The sequence below is a fragment of the Sciurus vulgaris genome (genome assembly GCF_902686455.1).
Source record: "Sciurus vulgaris genome assembly, chromosome: 14".
In the NCBI taxonomy this organism is placed as follows: domain Eukaryota; kingdom Metazoa; phylum Chordata; class Mammalia; order Rodentia; family Sciuridae; genus Sciurus; species Sciurus vulgaris.
This window is the reverse complement of record NC_136475.1, coordinates 80385592-80407439: the sequence shown is the minus strand read 5'-3', so window position 1 is coordinate 80407439 and position 21848 is coordinate 80385592. Positions and strand designations below refer to the sequence as shown.

Below are 21848 nucleotides of genomic sequence, written 5' to 3'. Positions count from 1 at the left end.
ACATAAAATATATATATATATATTTATGTACACATATATATACACATAAAACTCTGTGTACCCATAAAACTCTATATACCCACACACCTTATGTATACTAATAATATGATCATTTCTTAGTATCCAGTCAATCTACGGCAGAGGATTTGTTCCAGGACCCCCTGAGGATGCTTGAGTCCCTTTTATTTTCAGTTTTCTCTTTTTCTTCATTTTAAACATGGGATTTTACTATGTTACCCAGGCTCATCTCAAACCCCTGAGATCCTTTAATCCTCCTGCCTCAGCTTCTTGATTTCTGGGACTACAGGTGCATGCCACCCACACCTAGTTTGAATCCCTTACAGAAAATGGCATAGAGTTTACATATAACATGCTCACATCTTTCCTATACTTCAAATTATCTCTAGATATATACCTAATACTGTGTAAATGGTTGTTGTATGTTTGTTATGGGGCGCAACTTAAGAACAGACCGATCACCACTGAGAAGTCCAAATTTGAGAGTCTTTATTAAGCTGGCCAGCTGACTGTCTCACACAATGCCCTAAAAAATGGCTATTGGGAGAACAGCCCCGACCACAGGGTTGTAGGGATTCTTATACCAAAAATCACATCAATCATAAGTGTCTGTTGCTATGATCCGAAATTACACATTAACATCATGAGATCATCGACAGTGGGGGAAGTGGGTCAGAATGACCCTTACCTAGGTACAAACTAAAGAATGGTTGCGAACATCCACACAATCACTGTTCACATGGTACATTGTTTAGGAGCAATAGAAATCAAAAGAGAGCAATTCTTACTACATAGGAGTTGCCATTGTATATTATTAAACATGTCACACCAAGTAACTGATGATGGGCACAGAGGTGGGATGTTCCCATGGGAGAAGCTATTTCCTACATAACAGGGAGTCTCAGAGCAAAATGGGGTCTGTTTAGTCATTTCCCTTAGAGTCTGGCCTATAACATTCTCATGGAGTCAAATCTGTCAGCCCATCACATGTTATATAGTTTAAGGAATAATGACATATTTACTATAAATATAACTTTTTTCCTAAGTACTTTGATCTGTGAGTGCTTGAATCCATGGGTGTAGAATCCATGGATACAGAAGGCCAACTGTTTATGCTGTTTTTTTCCCCTGTACCTTAATGGAGTGTCCGTTACATATTATGCACTCATTAAACGTATATTGTATTATAAAAAATTGAATAAATGTAAATGAGGACGGGTCTTCTGTGTTTTCATATCCTAGTTTTTCAGTCCTCCTGTGTTCAGCCTGAAGCATTCTGCCGTATTCTTGAACTTTTCTGTATTTCTCCAGTGACTTACCTTTGACTAAATGAGTAAATAAATATTATTTTTATGAGCAGAAGTCACTGAGACATGAAATTTGATAAAAATAGTCTAACAATAGTATTTTATATTTGAGGGAATAGTGGTTAATTGGTCATTGCTTTTTTCCCCTTTCATACATTATTCTTTTTCTTAAGGATTTTTTACTTTTATTTATTTATTTTTTATGTGGTGCCGAGGATCGAACCCAGTCCTAGGCAAGCACTTTACCACTGAGCCACAACTCCAGCCCTCGTACATTATTCCTAGTGTTCAGGGTTATTTCAGATGAAGTCCTCTTCTAAACTTTGAGAGTCTAGAAAGCTTTACCTTAGTTGTCCTCAGTGACACCACAGAACATTTTTCCGAATGCATTCTCTTAAAGAGTACTATTAGGAAATGAGGCACAGTGGCACACACCTGTAATCCCAGTGACTTGGGAGACTAAGGCAGGAGGATTGCAAATTCAATGCCAGTCTCAGCAATGTAGCAAGACCCTGTCTCAAACAGGCTGGGGATGTGGCTCAGTGGTTCAGCACCCTTGGGTTAATCCCCAGTACAAAAAAAAAAAAAAAAGAACATAAAATTTTTTAAAAGCTGGGTGTGGTGGCACACACCCATGATCTCAACAACCAACTTAGATAGGCTCTAAGCAACTTAGTGAGACCCTGTCACAAAATAAAAAAATTAAAAAGGGCTGGGGAAGTAGCTCAATGGTAAAGCACCCTTGTATTCAATCCCTAATATGTATATATGTATAAATAAGTAAGAGGTGTGGCTTGGAGTGTAGCTCAGTAGGAAAGTACACCTGGTACCAATCCCCAGTAATTTGTTTTTTCTTTTTCAGTTCTAGGAGTAGAACTCAGGGCTTTGCACATGCTAGTCAAGCACTCTACCAATGAGCTATACCCCAACCCTAATGATTTATTTTAAATTATTTAAATTATCCTCATTATTAAACATAATGCATGTAATATGAATTAGGTGTAGATAAATTTTTATATTTTACATTTGAAGTTTGTTCTTAATACATAAAATATACAATGATAGAAATTTTCAAAGAACTTTTAAATTACTATTACATTTTATTAACAATATATTTTTCTTACTGCTTTGCAGGTAGATGTAAGTATAAAATTATGGAAAAATGGATTCACAGTCAATGATGATTTTAGAAGTTATTCTGATGGTGCAAGTCAGCAGTTTCTGAACTCTATCAAGAAAGGGTAAGCAGTCTTTGTAGACAGGATATTTTAAGCATGTTTTATATGAAAGAATCCTTTTTAATGTTGATCATACATCACTACACATTCATGGATATACTTTTTCTTTTGTGAATTCGTTTTTTTTTGTTTTGTTTTCTTGTTTTGGTTTTTGGTTTTTTTGTGGTGTTAGGGGTTGAACCCAGGGCCTTGTGCTTATAAAACAAGCACTCTACCAACTGAGCTATATCCCTAGCCTGAATTAGCATTTTTATAACACAAGTTTTCTTAAGAGAGCCACACTATAATTTTAAGAAAATGTTGGAACTTGAATTCTCATCAACCAAAATCCTAAAATTTGCCCACTATTTCTTAATACCACATCTTCTTTGTTACTTAATACTTATGTTTAAATGTCTTTAGAGTCTTTGAAATTGCAATTCTGAGTGTTATACATGGTTTATCTAGAAAATGTTTTAGATTATTAAAAAGAACTTGAAAATCACTTATAATTTAACTACCCAGAAGTAACTATTAACATTTTTGTTGAATTTAATTTTGGTGTTTACTGTGTATAGGTTTATATATAAAATGCATGTTTGTTTTCTAAACATCACTGTGAAATGTTTTAATATACCTGCGTATTATTTTATCATAATAATGACCCATTATTTATTTACATGTATATGTATATTTATGCACACACACATATGTATACACACTTAATTGTTCTTGGAAACTTAGGTTAATTTTACTACTATAAAAATAAATTTGAGGACTGGGGATGTGGCTCAGTGGTAGCGCACTTGCCTAGTATGCATGAGTCCCTATATTCAATTCCTACCCACACACATTCATTTTCATACCACAAAATGTATGTGTGTCTGTGTTTTTGAGCTGGATGCAATGGCACACACCTGTAATCCCAGCTAGTTGGAAGGTTGAGGCAGGAGGATCACAGGTTCAAGACCAACCTGGGCAACTTAGTAAGACCTTGTCTCAAAATAAAAAGAGGTGGGGAGGGCGGGCTGGGGAGATAGCTCAGTCAGGAGAGTGACTGATAGCTCAGTCAGTAGGGCCTTGTAAGCGCAAGGCCCTGGGTTGGATCCCCAGCACCCCCAAAAAAAAATTAAAAAAAAAAAAGAGGTGGGGATGTTAGCTCAGTGGTAGAGCACCTGTAGGTTTAATTGCCAGTTTTGCAAATAATAAAACAATAATAAATAAATAAAACCACTTTGACTATTCCAGTATTTAAATATTTTTAAAGAACAGCTTTGTTGAGAAGTTACCATGATTCATCCCTATAAAGTGTATAATTCAGTATTTTTCAATATATTTACAGAGTTGTGCAGCCATTATCACTGTCTCTGAACATGTCCATTATTACAAAAAGAAACTTGATCCTAGAAGCCACTCTCCATTTCCCCTTCCCTGAAGCCCTCCATAACCAGTTATCTGTTTTCCATCCCTATGGATCTGCCTATTCTAGATATTGCATATAAATGGAATCACATGGTGTGTGACCTTTCGTGTCTTGCTTCCTGCACTCTAGCCAAGCACTCTACCATTTTATTGGTTCTTTTTAGTTATACATGACAATAGAATGCATTGTAACAGAATTACAAAAGCACGGAATATATCTTGTTCTAATTCAGTACCCAGTACCTCCCCTTCCCTCCCCCACCCCTACCTCCCTTTCCTCTACTTATCTTTCTGCCATTTACCCGTAGTTATTTTTTTTAATTAATTTCTTGTGGATGAACACAATGGTGAGATTCATGGTATATTCATATATGCACATGAAAAAGTTATGTCAGATTCGTTGCACTGTCTTTCCTTGGAAATGTCAATTTTATGTTTAACTTAAGGAAAAACTGCCAAACTGTATTCCAAAGTGGCTGGACCCTTTAACATTCCCACCAGCAGTGTGCAAGGGTTGCAGTTTTTCCACATCCTCACTAACACTTGTCAGTGTCTGCTTTTTTAAATTACAGCCATCCTAGTGAATGCATAGTGGCATGTCAGTCTGGTTTTGAGTTGCATTTCCCTAAAGATCAGTAATGTTGAGTGGCTTTCATGCATTTATTGGCTGTGTATCTTCATTGGAGAAATGTTTGGTCGAATTTTGTCCTTTTTTTTCTTTGCCTATTTTAAAATTGGATTACCTGCCCTTTTGTTGAACTGCCAGCATTCTCTGTATCTGTGTGTCGCTGGGCATCAGATCCAGGGCCTTTTAAGCTACATCCCATCCCTGAAAGAGTTCTTTATATATTCGGGATGCAATTCCCTTATTAGGTACATGATTTACAAATATTTTCTCCCATTCTTTGAGTTGATGTTTAACTCAAATGGAGAAAAAGTAAATTATATAGAATAATAAGTATAAAGGAAATCTAGGAGAGTCTATATCAAGGTTTGCAAATTGACCGACTTTTTCATCGTGTGTTTGCTTGTTTACATTTTTAATTCATATATTTTCAGAAAAAATGTTCCATAAAAAATTTAAACTTTTATCTCTGTGTGAAAGTTAAAAGTACATAAGGGCCTGGTGGGTGGCATGCTCCCCATAATCCCAGCAACTCAGGTGGCTGAGGCAGGAGGATCACAAGTTCAAGACCAACCTCAGCAACTAAGTGAGACCCTGTCTCAAAATAATAGTCTGGGGATATGGCTCAGGAGTCAAGCACCCCTGGATTGAATCCCCAGTATCCAAAAATATTACTCGTCATAGATATATTAAGTGAATTTGTCTTATTTGTCAGAAAAAGATCAATTATTTTATAATTTATCCTTTGTGAAAACCTCCCCCAGGAAATTAATTGCCTATGTATTAATTATGTTAACATTCAATAGAGACATTTGTCTGTGTCCTGCTTTTGTGCCAGACATTGTTCCTGGGATTGGGGTGTATTTATGAATAAAACAGATATGGTCCCTGTTGTTCTATAGCTTATGTTGTTCAAAAGAGAGACATCTGGTATGTTAGACAAAGCCCCCAGCTGAGTTCAAGTCCTCTTACTTAAATACATTTAGTTACTTAATTGTAAAGACTATTTTATGCCTCTTTTTTCTACATATCATCTAATTCTTTTTGTATACAGAATGTTTTTCAGAGAAAGAAAAGGCATTGGGAGCTTTATCATTTTGTTTCTTTGCCTTCCAAGGGAATTACCTTCAGAATTACAAGGGATTTTTGATAAAGAAGAGGTGGATGTTAAAGTTGAAGACAAGAAAAGCGAACTATGTGTATCTACAAAGCCTGTGTTCCAGCCCTTCTCAGGACAGGGTCATAGACTGGGAAGGTAAGTATGTTTATTATCTATAGTACCTATGCTAACTTTCTATTATTACAGTTCTATTTTTTCCCCAATACCAAAAAAAATTTGAAGAAAAAAAGTACACACCAGTAATCCCAGCTACTCAGAAGACTGAGGCAAGGGAATCATAAGATCAAGGCCAACTTGGGCAACTTAGCAAGAAACCTGTCCTCAGAAATAAAAATTAAAAAGGGCTGGGAATATAAGTGCATCTGTGTTCAATCCACAGAACTACCCCCACAAAAAAGAAGCAAAGCCTGATAACCATTAATATTAGCATCAAATCCTTTAATTATTTCAGATTTTCTGTTTTCTTCATATCTGCCTATGCCTTATGATGGAATGGCTACAGTTAGATATGGGGATCACTTTGTTTTTATGAATTCTCATTTTGTTTGTGATGCTGAGGATTGAACCCAGGGCCGTGTGCATGCAAGGCAAGCAAGCACTCTACCAACTGAGCTGTATCCCCAGCCCTGAATTCTCATATTTTAATTATCAAGATTGATAAAGTACGCTCTGGGTGTGGTGGCACACCTATAATCCCAGCAGCTTGGAAAGCTGAGAAAAAGAGGATCGTGAATTCGAAGCTAGTGTCAGAAAGTTAGAGAGCCTGTCTCAGAATAAAAAATTAAAAGGGCTGGAGATGTAGCTTACTGGTTAAGTGCCCCTGGGGTCAATCTCCAGTACCAAACAAAAAAAAAAGATTGGTAAATGCATTATACTCATCCATACATAGAAAAATATCTAGATGTGTCTTTCAAAATACTTGTTTCCTTTTCTTTATAACCCAAGAACTAATTTCTATAGAGAACTTGTAATTTCTTTTAGAAATTTATCCAAGGGAGTAGGTAAAGCTAAAGTTTCGTAGATATATCGACCCTATAAAATTACCTATACTATAAAGCACTATTCAAATAATACTAGCACCAGTCTATTTACATAGCAGTCTGTAAGCTTATAAATTAATTAGATATTCATAATTTCATTAGATTCTTAGAATCATGTATTATGGACATAACTACTATATTTTTGTGTTGTTATTAATGAAATAGTTAATGACATCGTTAAAATCTTCCTAAAAGTAAAGTTTTTAAAGTAGTGGAAAAACATGTGTCTGACTTTGTTGTCTGGATTTTCTTAGTGCCACACCAAAAATTGTTTCTAAAACAAAGAGTACTGAAGTTGAAAATAAAAATAATCTGTCTATGGTTTCACTGAACAACTTGGAACCCATCACTAATATACAGATCTGGTTAGCCAATGGGAAAAGGATTGTTCAGAAATTCAATACATCTCATAGGTGAGTCTTTCAGATCAGTATTTGCCTGATTTTTTTTTTCAAGTTTAAATAACATTTCTTTTAAGATTAGTCAATAGTTTTTAAGAACTAATAAAAGATTTTAATGAATAATCCTCCAAACCTAATATGTCAAGACAAAGGAAATTGTTGGACATTAATAAAATGCTTCTAATTTGTTTTATGAATTTTAATTCTGGTCAATTGATTAGTTTCCCTGTTTAGATTTGTGATTTTAAAGGAATTATTTTTATTGTGTTTTAAAATCAGTCATTAGCATTATTTGCAAACCAGGAATGGTAGCCTGCACCTATAGTCCCAGCTACTCTGGAGGCCAAGACAGAGGATCACTTAAGCCCAGGAATTTAAGACCAGTTAGGCAGCATAATGGGAACCCTATTTCAAAAAAAAACAAAAAGCATTATATCATATTTTCCTGTTAATTGTAGTAAAAGATGAAAATAAGAAAAAGTATTGAAAGGAATTAAAGTTGGTATCAATTTTACCACTTAAAGATAACCAATATTATTAGATTGATGTAATTCTTTTTAGTCTCCTCTCTCTTAAAAGAAGTTTCCTAAGGCAGAGACAGGAGGATTGCTAATTCAAGACCAACCCTGGGCCAGATGCAGCAGCACAGGCTTGTAATTCCAGCAGCTCGGGAGGCTGAGGCAGAAGGATCTTAGATCACAAGTTCAGGCCAACCTAGGCAGCTCAGTGAGACCCTGCCTCAAAATAAAAACTAAAAAGCTCAGTGGTAGAGCACCCCTGGGTTCAATACTCAATACCACAAAAAAAAAAAAAAAAAAAAAAAGATTTCTCATTTTAATTAAAAGTAGAGGATCTGCAAGTGTGTAACTCTTGGTTGGACATGTGCGTGGAGCATGTGTAAGGCTCTGGGTTTGATTCCTAGCACTCCAAAAAAAAATGCATATATCGTTTATATATAGTTTTCCTTTTCCTTTTTTTGGTACTGGGGATTGAACCACTTAACCACTGAGCCACATCCCCAGCCCTTTTTTGTATTTTATTTTGAGACAGAGTCTCACTGAGTTGCTTAGGGCCTCGCTAAGTTGCTGAGGCTGGCTTTGAACTCTCAGTCCTTCTGCCTCAACCTCCTGAGCCACTGGGATTACAGGCAGGTGCAACTCTGGCCAGCTAGATCTTTTTATTTTTTTATTTTGAGACAGGGTCTCACTAAGTTACCCAGGCTGGCCTCAAACTTGTGATCTCCTTCCTCAGCCTCCCAAGTAGCTGGGAATAGAGGCAGCGCCACTACTGCACCCGGCTCCACTATTCATTTTCTTATGTGTTGAGTGTTGTAGAGTGTTCTTAAAATTAGATTGATTTTTATTATTTATGAGTTTAGGAAGGAGGGCTGGTATTCAGAGGAATTTTCTTTATTCCTAATAATGTAAATTTGTTAAGTCTTTGGCTTTCCTGACTCCTATCTAAATTATGTTCATATTTTATCTGTTCTCCCATCATGTCTCATCTCTCACTTACAGCAGCTTCCTTTATTTAACCTTTCCAAATCTGATCTTTTTTTTTTTTTTTTTTGCGGTACTGGGGATCGAACTCAGGGTCTTGTGCTTGCAAGGCAAGCACTCTACCAGCTGAGCTATCTCCCTAGCCCAAATCTGATCTTTTAATACCACACTCAAATCCTTCCACTTCCAGAGATCTTTCCCCAGTTTCTTTAATCTTTGTTTTGCTGCTTTTGTCTTTATATTTATTGGATAGAAACTTTACCCATTAGTTACCCAGTTTTTATTACCCAAATAAACACAAGAATGTGTTCTGAGCTTTGTTGGTAACCCTCACGGGTTTAATAGCATGACACAGAGTGAATTGACTGAATGGGACAGCTCTGTCTTAAGCGATAAGGACACATTTCATTAATTTTGAGCTGTACATTTTTTCACATTTTAGCATCTCCAAAACGGGGATGCGTCCTATATCCATTGTTGGTCATGTAGCAGTCAGGACACATTTGTTTTTGCCTTAGCCTCAAAGCATGCAAACATGAGTTGAAAGATCATCCTAGAGTGGTAGTAGAGCACTTTCAAAGAGGCAATTTGCAGGCTGTGGGTGTAGCTCAGTGGTAGCGAGCTTGCTTATTAGCATGTGCAAGACCCTGAGTTGCTCTTCAGTTTTGCCAAAAAGATAAATTTTATATCACCAGTATACCTGATGATACAGAGGATGGATATTACATGGAAAAACACATTCATTTATCATCAGTCATTCAGGGGATCTGAGCTTAAATAATGTTCAAATGTTAGGAATAGTTGACTTATTTTCTTCTGCTTATATTTTCCATTTTATGGAAGCACATGACTGATTTGATAAATGTGAGATTAAGTCTAAAAGTGCTCTTTCAATAAGTATACAATTGAAATTCTAAGTGTTAATATTTTGTCATGGTCTGGATTTAAAAAGTTTTGGTAACATAAATTATTGATGCATCTTTAAAATCAATGACATTTTAGTTTTCATCAACTGCATGTGCACTCCCCCTCTTTGAATATGTATATACACATATACAGGTGATCATGACTTTGAGCTGCATTCAGGGTTGCAATGGTTATATTACATTATAGTGATTAACACTGTTCATTACACTAACTGAAATTCCATCCACAGTGAGTTAAAATATTTCCTAATTGGATTTGTTTTTGTTTTTGTTTTGGTACTAGGGATTGAACCCAGGAGTACTTAACCACTGAGCCACATACCCAACCCTTTTTCTTTTTTGAAATAGGGTCTCACTAAGTTGCTGAGGTTGGCTTTGAACTTGTGATCCTCTTGCCTCTGCCTCACGAGTTGCCAGGATTCCAGGTGTGGCACTACCACACCCGGCTTCTGTTGGATTTGAAGCTCAGTATGAACTGACGTTTCAGATGGAACTATTATACACGTGAAATCATTGGTTGGGCTATTTCTGTTCCATTCAGAGCTAGTATATAAACTTTATTATAGAAGGTTTATAAATTTTATTATAGAAAGAGATACAAAAGCAAAGAGAAGATGTGATGGTCTATCACTCCATGCCTAGTGAGCCATCTTTAAGCAAATTCCAGACGTTATAGTTTCATATGTAAATATCTCACTGTCTGTAAAAGAAGACTCTTTTCAAATGTAGCCGTTAACACCCTTGTCATACCTAAGAAAATTAATAGTAATTCCTATCATCAGATATGTGGTGTCGGCCTTTAAAAGATAGCTCAAGGCTAGGGTGTGGCTCAGTGGTGGATCTCTTCCTTCCATAGTATGTACAGGGCCCTGGATTCCATCCCCAACGCTGGGGGTGGGGGGAGCCTAAATGGTGACCACTGGTATGATATAATAATTGGGTTATTCTGTGTTTTACATACCCAGATAGCTTCACAAGTTGTTATTGCCTTAAATTAGCTAGTTTGAAGTTTTCATTTGTACTGTTTTGCAGGGTAAGCCACATCAAAGACTTCATTGAAAAATACCAAGGACCTCAAAGAAGTCCTCCCTTTTCCCTGGCGACTGCCCTTCCTGTCCTCAGATCGCTGGATGAGACTCTCACAGTAGAAGAAGCAGATTTACAGAATGCTGTAATTATTCAGAGACTCAAAAAAACTGCCGAACCTCTTAGAGAGTTTTCATAGTATTGATTTTTAAGAGACTAAGTAGAAATTTCACAGAGAAATGATGGCTGGAAGTGGACATGCAAAAATGGGAGGAAGGACCAGTCAGATTCACTGGTCTGTCGGTGTGAGTGCTGTTTACTGCTTCTGAGGAGAAGACTTTTGAATAATTTCAAGTTAAGAAAGTAACATGGCTGGAAGCTATATTTAATGATATTTAATGTACTTTTCCCAGAAGGCTACTCAAAAAGAAAAATATACTTAATTTCAAAAACCAGTTAATCAACATATATTAAGTAGCTACATCATTTAGAATCTTAATATGGTATAAATGAATAAAAAATGTTCACAGTTTTAATCACTGAAACATTTCTAAATAGCAGGTATTTATTTAAATGTTAGCTATCTCAGAGTTTTTAAATAGCAATATATTAAGAAATTATACATAACAGGTTAAAAGCATTAGTGTAATTATTTTATAACTGAGATATAATCAGAAGGGCAGAAAGACCTTTTACCATAGGTATGTTTAAGACTCATTGTGTTCTGAATTTTCACTCTGCTGGCAGGATACACTCGAATATTAATTTGGCTACAGTATCTAAGTTGTATTTTCATTTAGGAATAAAATTGCATGACTTAATGTAATGTCAGTGTTAACATACCCACTCACATTTCTGTACTTCTAAATTTTTTTTTTTTTTTTTTTTTAACTTTCACTTTTTTACAGTGCTGGGGATCAAACCCAGTACCTCCAAATGCTAGGCAAGTGCTCTACTGAGCCACATCCTAGCACCCCCTACCTTTTATTTAATTGGGAATGTATGCATTGTTTGTTGTTTTTTGTTTGTTTGTTTGTTTTTTGGTGTGGGGAAATCCTGGCTTTTTAACGCTAAGCCACATCCCCAGCCCTTGTTATTTTTTATTTTGAGCCAGGATCTTGCTAAGTCTCTGAGGCTGGCCCCCTTGCCTCATCCTCCTATGTCACTGGGATTTACGATATGTGCCGCCATGCCTAGCTAGGGATTTATTTTTAGTTAACAATTAGGTATTTAGCCATTCATTTCCCACCAGTCAGAATATGCTACTAGGTTATCACATTACTAATTAAAGAATGTTTTTAAATATATCACTTGAAGTACAATTTTTTTATTTCTTGTATCCCCTATGTATACATTAACAGATTATTTATTACATTTTGATGTCACCAAGACATCTCAGGAGTTTAACTAAAACTAGTTAAACTTCAAAACTTAAATCAGATTAAAACCCTGGCTTGAAACTTAAGCTTTTTTACCAATGAATCATTAAAAATAAAGTATTACGGCTGGGGCTGTAGCTTAGTGGTAGAGTGCTTGCCTAGCATGTGTGAGGCATTGGGTTCAATCCTCAGCATCGCATGTAAATAAATAAAATAAAGGTCCATCTACAACTGAAAAAAAAAAAAGTTACATAAATAAATAAAGTAGGTGTTGAGCATGCCGAGGATTAAGTGGCCCCTATCAGCAGTAATGTTCATAGGGTGCTAGATGGAGGCTGTGAGGCCTTGGGTCTCGAGACCTTTTGTTTTATGTGTGTTATATATCTATATAATACCAAAAATTCAAAGTTTTTAACTTATTTTTGTGACAAGTTCTGGCTCTATTGCCCAGGCACCTTGAACTCTGGAACCTCTCCTGCCTCATCTTCCACAATAGTCATGACTACTGGCATGCACCACAGCACTAGCTCCAAAAATTCAGTTTTAAACTATTTACTTAAAAATAATGACTTTCAAGCTGGGTGCAGGGCATGTGCCTGTAGTCCCAGCCACACAGGAGGCTGAGGCAGGAGGTTTGCTCAAGCAAGAGTTCAGGTCCAGCCTGGGCAACAGAGTAAGATTGTCTCTTTAATAAAATAAAATTAAATTAAAATAAATAAATAAATAAGCAATTTCCAAAACACAAAAGGGTTTAAGTAAGAAAAATGACATTGTATTTTCTTTTTTTGCAAAATTCTTTTCTGTCTTTCTTATGGATTCTCTTTTTCATTGTGGGAAGTTTTTTGTTTTGTTTTTGTGTTACTTGGCATTCTACTAGAATCAAGCCCAAGCACATACCAGGCAAGCACTCCACTACTGAGCCAGATCCCCAACCCCAGATGGTTTGTCCTGTCTACTCTCACTGCTGCAGTAGCACACATCCTTAGCCTCCAGAAGACACCACCTACATCCATGAGAGAGGAAGCACATAACATTTTAATATTACTCAGAAAAAAGTTTTGACATCATAATCCCCTGAATAGATCTCAGAAACCCCCAGTGATCGGCTAACAGTCAGTCCTTTAAAGCAATGTAGAGTTCACAGTACTCGAGCTTTACTGTAAGAATCATTTGACTTTTCAGAAATGCCCATTCCTACCACCCACCACAAACATTGCATTCTCCCTGGGTTAGGTCCCAAACCACTGCACTTGAAATCTTGAGTCACCGCTTAGGGGTGTGGTGGCAGTACCACTCTTCAGGAAATCCTGCACTAAGCTTCTACCCTAAGAAAATAAAGCCAGCATGCTTCACCATGGACAGTGGAAGACTCCAAAAAAGAGCTGCTGAACCTCATCCACCAGTTGCTTTTACAGAGAGCCCAAACCCCTTTAACCTGAACAGATCATGATGTAATCCTGTGCTTTGTCTCCTGTAACACAGATGAGACAGGGCTGGAACGTTTGAATGAGGCTTTTTCCTAAAGGGTCAGAATAGCAAAAGGGAAGTATTTACATAACTACATGGCATGGCTTCTCTTTGTGGTCTATTTTAAGGAGACTTCCTTTCCTAGCTCCCAGCTGACCATGCGGCAGAGGTCTCTTTATGAGAAAAGGAGGAAGAAAAGAGATCCTTTTTCCTTTTGTCCTTTACCCTAGAAAATGGGCAGGTACATAGTAGAAAATAAATGTTTGTCAGTAACATACGGTAGTGTCGAGTCCTCTCTAGTAAGACAGAAATAATGACATTCTTTCAAAAAACTGGTAAAATCAATGAACTTTCAGATATGGAAAATAATTTATGAGTGTTCATATAATCAGAACTCCATAAGATGTTTCATATAAGCCTATCATGAAGTGTTTTTATTTGCATAATTAAAATGAATAGATGATTCCGCAAGTGTTTATACAAGCAGTCTTTCTTACAATTATAGTTTTAAATATATATATCACCAGGGGCAGTGGTGCACACCTGTAATCCCAGTAGCTCAGGAGGCTGAGACAGAAGGATCAAGAGTTCAAAGCCAGCCTCAGCAAATTAGTGAGGCCCTAAGCAACTCAGTAAGACCCTGTCTCTAAATAACATGTTAAAAAAAAAAAGAGCTGGGGATGTAGCTCAGTGGTTAAATATCTTTGGGTTCAATCCCTGGTACCAAAAAAAAAAAAAAAAGTGTCATATACCTACAGAAAAAGCCTCCTTTGTGGAATTTCCAACTTATATAATTCATTAATCAGAAGGTATAATGGAAGTTTCTTATGTGTGCATGTAGCATTCATCCCAATGAGAGGTGCCTACAGAGAAAGATCTGTCATCAGCAATAACCTTCATTTTTTTAACTGTGAAAACTTGTGTTAATGTGAATAATAATCTCAAATGTTTTTGGAAAAGTTAATCATCTGATAAAGCTTTTTACTTGAATGTTTATATGTTGTAAATGCATAAAATACTCAGTGCAGGTTGAATATGGGAAACAACTGGATTTGCCAAGAGAAAGAAAATTTGAAAATACGCAAACATCTTAGGTGTGGAATACAGTTTGACATAAATAGTTGTTTCAAAGCCGTTATCAATTTTTTGAAAATAATTAGGGCTAATATATAGAAGTATATTTCTAATTTTACAAATTCTGATTTAATGGTTAAATTACTATGCATTATTGAAGTTAAAACTTATTTTATATACTTTTCATGATGTTTCAGTGTATTGATAATATGGTTGTATGAATTTATTTCAGTGCCTTAAAGTATTTTGAATGCAATATTTTGCTAATGGTTAAAGAATTGTTCTCTTAAGAATGAAATGCTATCCGTTAAAAAGGATCTATGAAGTAATTTACACTTGTACACATGGATGCTTTTGTCATTTTTGTTTGAGTCATGCATTTGAGAGTCAACAAATATTTATTAGGTGCCTTTGCTTTAACCAATGTTGCTTCCATTTAATACCCAGAAATGTAAAAAATGTGGTATTTGTAGTACCAACTTAATGGTTGTATTTATTTTTTAAATCATCCTTTGTGTCCTGAAATGAACTAGCATGAAGGCTTGTTAGTAAGAGTTTCTCCTTTGTTCTTTCTCTTCCAAAATAGAAACTGGATTTTAAAAATCATCAAATAGAAATGACTTCTTCCATAGATTAATATTTGGCTCTTTGTTGTTGTTTTAAATGCTTTTTGGCACAGGTAATTCATTCTCATTATAGAAAATTACAAAATGCAGATATGCTAAAGTAGTCTTTAGATTAGCTATTCTTGGTTCACCAGAGATACTCACTGACTCCATTCTGGTATACATCCTTTCAGAATTTTATAGTGTGTGCCATAGTTGGATCTCTCCATGTTGAAGGCCTGGTGCACAGCCTATGTGCGATTAGGAGGTGGCTGAACCTTCTGAGGTGGGGCCTGCTGGCAGGAGCTCAGCCATCGAGGCATGCCCTTGAAGAGGATATTGGTACCCGGAGCCCCTTCTGTTTCTGTTTTTACTTCCCAGCTACCATGAGGTGAGCAGCTTCTTCTACCATATGCTCCCACTCTGGTGCACTGCCCACCACAGGACCCAGAAGCAACACCCCAACTGACCATGAACTGAAACCTCCAAAACTGAGTCAGGGGCTGGGGTTGTGGCTCAGTCATAGAGCACTCAAATCACTCGTGTGAGGTACTGGGTGCAATTCTCAGCACCACATAAAAAAATAAATAAATAAAATAAGGTATTGTGTCCATTTAAAACTAAAGAAAAATATTAAAATAAAAAAACGGGGTCAGAATAGACCTTTCCTCTCTGTTGACTTATCTCAGGTATCTGTTACAGTAACAAAGCTAACTAAACACAGTGTGTCAGTCCTTAGTTTTGTTTTAATTAAGACACAGTTGCCTTGAAATCTAATTTGTCTTTTTAATTAAAAATTGCATTAGAGAAGGATACCATCACTTCAAGTAGAATAATAACTGTTAGGAAAAAATGCCTTCTAATTATATTTTTGCGTGCAGGCTAGGGATACAGCTCAGTGGTAGAATAGCACTTGCCCGGGATGCACAAGGTCCTGGGTTCAATCCTCAGCACTGCAAATAACAGATTATGTTTCTGTGCAATAAAAATTTATTTTAACCTACTTCCTTTCAAAATTGTGTTAGTAACGGCTGGAGTTGTGGCTCACTGGTAGAGTGTTTGCACATGTGAGGCACTAGGTTCAATCCTCAGCACCACATAAAAATAAATGAAGGTTAAAAACAGTGTTTGGACTGGGAATATAGCTCAGTTGGTAGAGCATAAGGCCCTAGGTTCAATCCCCAGCACTGCAAAAAAAAAAAAAATAGTTTTACACTAGAAAAACTAGGGTTAGTAGGAACATACCTTGACATTCTAAAAGCTATCAGCTATACTAAGCCCATGGCCAACATCATTCTAAATGGAGAAAAATTTAAAGCATTCCCTCTAAAAACTGGAACAAGACAGGGATGCCCTCTTTCACCACTTCTATTCAACATTGTCCTTGAAATCCTAGCCAGAGCAATCAGACGAAAGAAATTAAGGGATACAAAGAGTAAAAGAAGAACTCACATTATCACTATTTGCCAATGACATGATTCTATATTTAGAAGATCTGAAAAATTCCAGTAGGAAACTTCTAGAACTCATAAATGAATTCAGCAAAGTAGCAAGATATAGAATTAATGCCCATAAATCAAATGCATTTCTGTACATAAGGGACAAATACACTGCAAGAGAAATTAGGGAAATATCTCATTCACAGTAGCCTCAACAAAAATAAAATACTTGGGACTCAATCTGACAAAAGAGGTAAAAGACCTCTACAAAGAAAACTGCAGAACGCTAAAGAAATTAAAGAAAACCTTAGAAGATGGAAAGATCTCCCATGTTCCTGGGTAGGCAGAATTAATATTGTCAAAATGGCCATAATACAAAAACCTGTTATACAGATTCAATGCAATTCCATGTAAAATCCCAATGATGTACCTTGTAGAAATAGAGAAAGCAATCATGAAATTCATTTGGAAAAATAAGAGACCCAAAATAGCCAAGACAATCCTTAGAAGAAGAGTGAAGCAGGAGGCATCACAATACCAGACCTTAAACAATACTACAGAGCAATAGGAACGAAAATGGTATGGTATTGGCACCAAAATAGACCTGTAGACCAATGTATTGAGATGAAGAATAGAAGAAACAGACAAACCCACATATGTATAGTTATCTCATACTAGATAAAGGTGCCAAAAACATACAATGGAGAAAAGATAGCCTATTCAACAAATGGTGCTAGGAAAACTGGAAATCCATATGTAATAAAAAGAAATTAAACCTTTTTCACCCTGCACAAAAATCAACTCAAAGTGCATTAAAGACTTGGGCACTAAAACAGAGACCCTGCACCTAATAAAAGAAAAAGGTCCAAATCTTCATCATGTCAGCTTAGGACCTGATTTCCTCAATAAGACTCTTGAAGCACAAGAAGTAAATTAAGACTCAATGGGATGAAAAAATAATAATAAATGGATGGATTCAAACTAAAAAGCTTCTCAGTAAAGGAAACAATAATATGAAGAGAGAGCCTACAGAATGGGATAAAATCTTTGCCATATGCACCTCAGATAGAACAATAATCTCCAAGATATATAAAGAACTCAAAAAACACCCAAGAAAACAAATAACCCAATCAATAAATGGGTTAAGGAACTAAACATTTCACAGAACAAGAAATACAATCGATCAACAAACCTGAAAAAAAGTTAATCATCTCTTGCAATTAGAAATGCAAATCAAAACTCTTTAAGATTTCATCTCACTCCAGTCAGAATGGCAATTATCAAAAATACAAACAGGGCTGGGGATATAGCTCAGTTGGTAGACTGCTTGCATTGCAAGCACAAGGCCCTGGGTTCAATCCCCAGCACCACAAAATAATAATAATTCAAACAATAATAAATGTTGGCGAGGATGTGAGGAAACAGGTACACTCCTGCATTGTTGGTGAGACTGAAGATTGTGCAGCCACTCTGGAAAGCAATATAGAGATTCTTAAGAAAACTTGAAACGGAACCACCATTTTGACCCAGCCATCCAACTCCTCAGTTTATACCCAAAAGATTTAAAATCAGCCTACTACAGTGACATAGTCACATCAATGCTTATAGCAGTCAATTCATGATAGCAAAACAATGGAACCAACCTAGATGCCCTTCAATAGACCAGTGGATAAAGAAAATGTGATACATATACACAATGGACTATTAGCCTTAAAAGAAGAATGAAATTACGGCATTTGCAGGTAAATGGATGGAACTGGAGAGTATCATTTTAAGTGAAATAAGCCAATCCTCAAAAATCAAAAGCATGTTTTCTCTGATAAGTAAATGCTGATCCATCGTGGGGGTGGGTAGGGAGGAATGAAGGAACTTTGAACTGTGCAGAGGGGAGTGAAGGGGGGGTGAGGCAGTGGGATGGGAAGGACAGTAGATTGAGACCGACATTATTACCCTATATACATGTAAGAAAAAAATTTTTTAAATATAAATCACAATGAAAAAATAAAAGTTTAGAAAAAAAATTAGTGGCACGTTTTAATAAAAAGTACATGAGTGCCAGACCTAAATGTAGATGACAGGTCTTATGGGGAACACACAGAGATACTACATGAGGCTTGAATATTTTATTCTGTCATGGGAAATTTTAAAACCAAAGTGAATTTTGTACATCAATGTTCATTACAACCATACTTACCTGGTAGATATACATCCTCCTCTAATTCTCTGTCAATGAATATTTGTTGATTCATTGATTTAAAAAAATGTTTTGAGGGGCTGGGGAGATAGCTCAGTCAGTAGAGTGCTTGCCTTCAAAGCATAAGGCCCTGGGTTCAATTCCCCAGCACCCAAAAAAAAAAAAAAAAAAAAAAAAAAAAAAGTGTTTTGAAAAAATTGTTAGTACACACAAAAAGTACAAGTACTGGGAATGAAGCGTTCCCAAATGTGCAAACTGCATAGTACAAATGATGTATTTAAAAGTAGATTATTCAGCCAGGTACAGTGGCACACACCGGTAATCTCAGCAGCTGAGTTGGGAGGATCACAAGAAAGTTCAAGGCCAGCCTTGGCAATTTAGCGAGGCCTTCAGCAACTTAGCAAGTCCATGTCTGGAAATAAAAAAGAACTAGTGATATAGCTCAGTGGTAAAGCATGCCTTGATTCAGTCCCCACTACCGAAGTGGGGCCGGGGAGATTATTCAAAGAAACTTCAGCTTTAGTTCATGTCTAATTTCCAAGGCATTAAAAATTCCACAGTTTTGTTTTGTTTTGTTTTGTTTTTGGTACTGGGGTCAAACCCAGGGGCGCTTTACCACAGAGCTACATCCTTTTTTCATTTTGAAACAGGGTCTCTGAGTTGCTAGGGCCTCCCTAAATTGCTGAGACTGGCCTTAAACTTGTCTCAGCCTCCCAAGTAACTGGGATTACAGGCATGTGCCACTGTGCCTGGCTAGCACATGTATTTCTAATCTATACTTCCATGTCAATGAAGCAAACAAAAGAAATCTAATTTTGTAGATTAAGAAACTGAGGCACAAAAATGACTTGCTCTAGGTGAGGTAATGAATCCTTTATTAGGTTGAGCTATGAAAGAAAATCCAAAACAGTTACTTGTAAAATAAAATTTATTTCCCACACAAAATTCCAGAGAGCAGCGGGTCAAATGGTAGAATAACTTAATGAAATTATCAGACTCCCATATAGTTCATCTGTAATCTCAGCACAAGTTGACTACTGGCCAGGCATGGTGGAGCACACCTGTGATCTCAGGGACTCCTTCCAGGCCCGCCTCAGCAACTGTCTCAAAAATAAACAAGGGCTGGGGATATAGTTCAGTGGTAGAGCACCCCGGGGTTCAATCTCCAGTACCACAAAAATAAAAATCATTTTATTAAGTGTAAATCACATACCATGCAATTCGCCCATTTAAAATGTGGGAATCATTGGTTTTTAGTGTAGCATATTGCAGCCTTGTACACCATCACCTCAGTCTAATTTAAGAGAATGCTTATCCTCTCCAAAAGGAACCTGATAGCTACTCCCTGTTCCCAGTCCTAGGCAACCACAAAGCTGCATTCTGTGTGTTTGTTTCCACATTTCAGGTGGAATCACAATACATGGTCTTTTGTGACTGGTTTTTTTCATTTAGTATAATGTGTTCAAGGTTCACTTTGGTGTAGCAGGTATCTTCATTCCTTTCTATTGCCCAGAAATAATCCATTGTATTTTTATACCATATTTTATGTATCCATTCATAACCTGAGGTCATTTGGAGTTATTTCCAGTTTGGGGCAAATTTATCTTACATGTTACATGTGTGTGTACATATATACCTATACATAAATGTTTCATAGGTATGCGTATGTGTGTGTGTTACTGCCAATTAACATTTGTGTTCAAGTTTAATGTGAACTTGTTTTCATTTCTCTAGGGTTTACACAGAGGAGTGGAATTGCTGAGTCATATAGTAAATCTGCTTAATATTTTGAGGCACCGCCAGACTTCCAGGGCCTTCACTGGCTTACATTCCCACCTGCAGTGTTTAAAGGTCCTGGTTACTCCACATCCTCCCCGGTACTTGTGGTTGTCTGTCTTTTTATTATAAAAGCCTTAGTGGATATAAAATGGTACCACATCATAGTTTTTATTTCTATTTCCCTACTGACATGAGCATCTTCTTACGTGTTTATTGTCCATTTGTATGTCTTTTTTGTGAAATAATTGTTTAGCTGTTGATGGACCTTTATTTTATTCATTTATCCATAGGTGGTGCTGAGGATCAAACCCAGTGCCTCACACATGCTAGACAAGGGCTCTACACCCCTGAGCCACAACCCCAGCCCCCCAACCCATTTTTAAATTGAATTTTTTTCCTATTATTATGAGCTATTTATATATTTCAATACAAATCCATTATAATTTGCAAGTGTTTTCTCCCATTCTGCAGGTTGTCTTTTCACTGGTTGAAAATGCTTGCAGCAGTTTTTCCTTTCGATACAATCCAGCTTGTGCTTGTGGTATTCTAAGTAGCAGTCGGTGAAGATTTGATCATATTCTTCTAAGAGTTTCATCGTTGGAGCCTTTTATTGCGGTCTGGGGTGCATTTTCAGTTTTTGTATATTGTGTAGCCCCTTCTCTTTTTTTCCGGAGACCTTACACACCACTCTGCTTTTATTCTCTGGCCACAACTTGGTTGCAGGGACATAAGGGTCATTGCGCGAGAGACTGGACAATGCGCTTCGGCGTCCACCGTCAAATCCACGGCCTCTCCAGCCGTAATCTGCTCTGATCGAGTCGATTCTGTTGCTTCTTGCTTGTTAGTTTATTGTGGCGCTGGGGATTGAACCCAGGGGCACTGTGCCACTGAGCTTCACCCCAGGCCTGCTTTTAACTGGTGTGACGAGCGTGCCCCACGGCGATGGCTTATTTTAAGAATAAACTACTATCACATGCTGACTTTCACCCTGGAGATTGGCGAAGGGTTTCCCTCTGCAGGGCGCGCACTCCTTCGGGGATCTACGACAAGGAAAATGGCCCGAAGGACTTATGGGGCCCCTGCCTCATGAATTAGGTCCTCGGCGCGTTTCCCCTGGGAGGAAGAAGCCATGCACTTGGTGGGTTCTGGGTTTCCCGCGAGCTGCCTCTTGGGGCAGCTCCTGCTCCCGGGGCGCCCGCCCGCCCGCCGGCTCTCCCCGCCCCGGCCGCGCCCCCTGGCCGGGGCCACCACTCCCGCGGGCCGCGGGCGTTGACACCCAGGACAACCTCCGCAGTTGGAGCGGCTGCACC

At 37.2% G+C, this 21848-nt stretch overlaps 1 protein-coding gene across 8 annotated transcripts in view; it reads left to right on the top strand.

Annotated features, from left to right (window-relative positions):
• The window catches only part of UBXN2A (UBX domain protein 2A), a 40195-nt gene extending 24065 nt beyond the window's left edge, over window positions 1–16130 (top strand). For 5 of the 8 annotated variants that reach the window (XM_079110548.1, XM_079110545.1, XM_079110549.1 and 2 more), the window contains 4 exons: window positions 2460–2566; window positions 5644–5844; window positions 7004–7162; window positions 10608–16130. In XM_079110548.1, the coding sequence (XP_078966674.1) occupies window positions 2460–2566; window positions 5644–5844; window positions 7004–7162; window positions 10608–10800 (660 nt within the window). In that variant the 3' untranslated portion in view covers window positions 10801–16130. The other 3 variants (XM_079110550.1, XM_079110552.1, XM_079110551.1) reach the window with 3 other exon arrangements.
• The last annotated feature ends 5718 nt before the right edge of the window (window positions 16131–21848 follow it).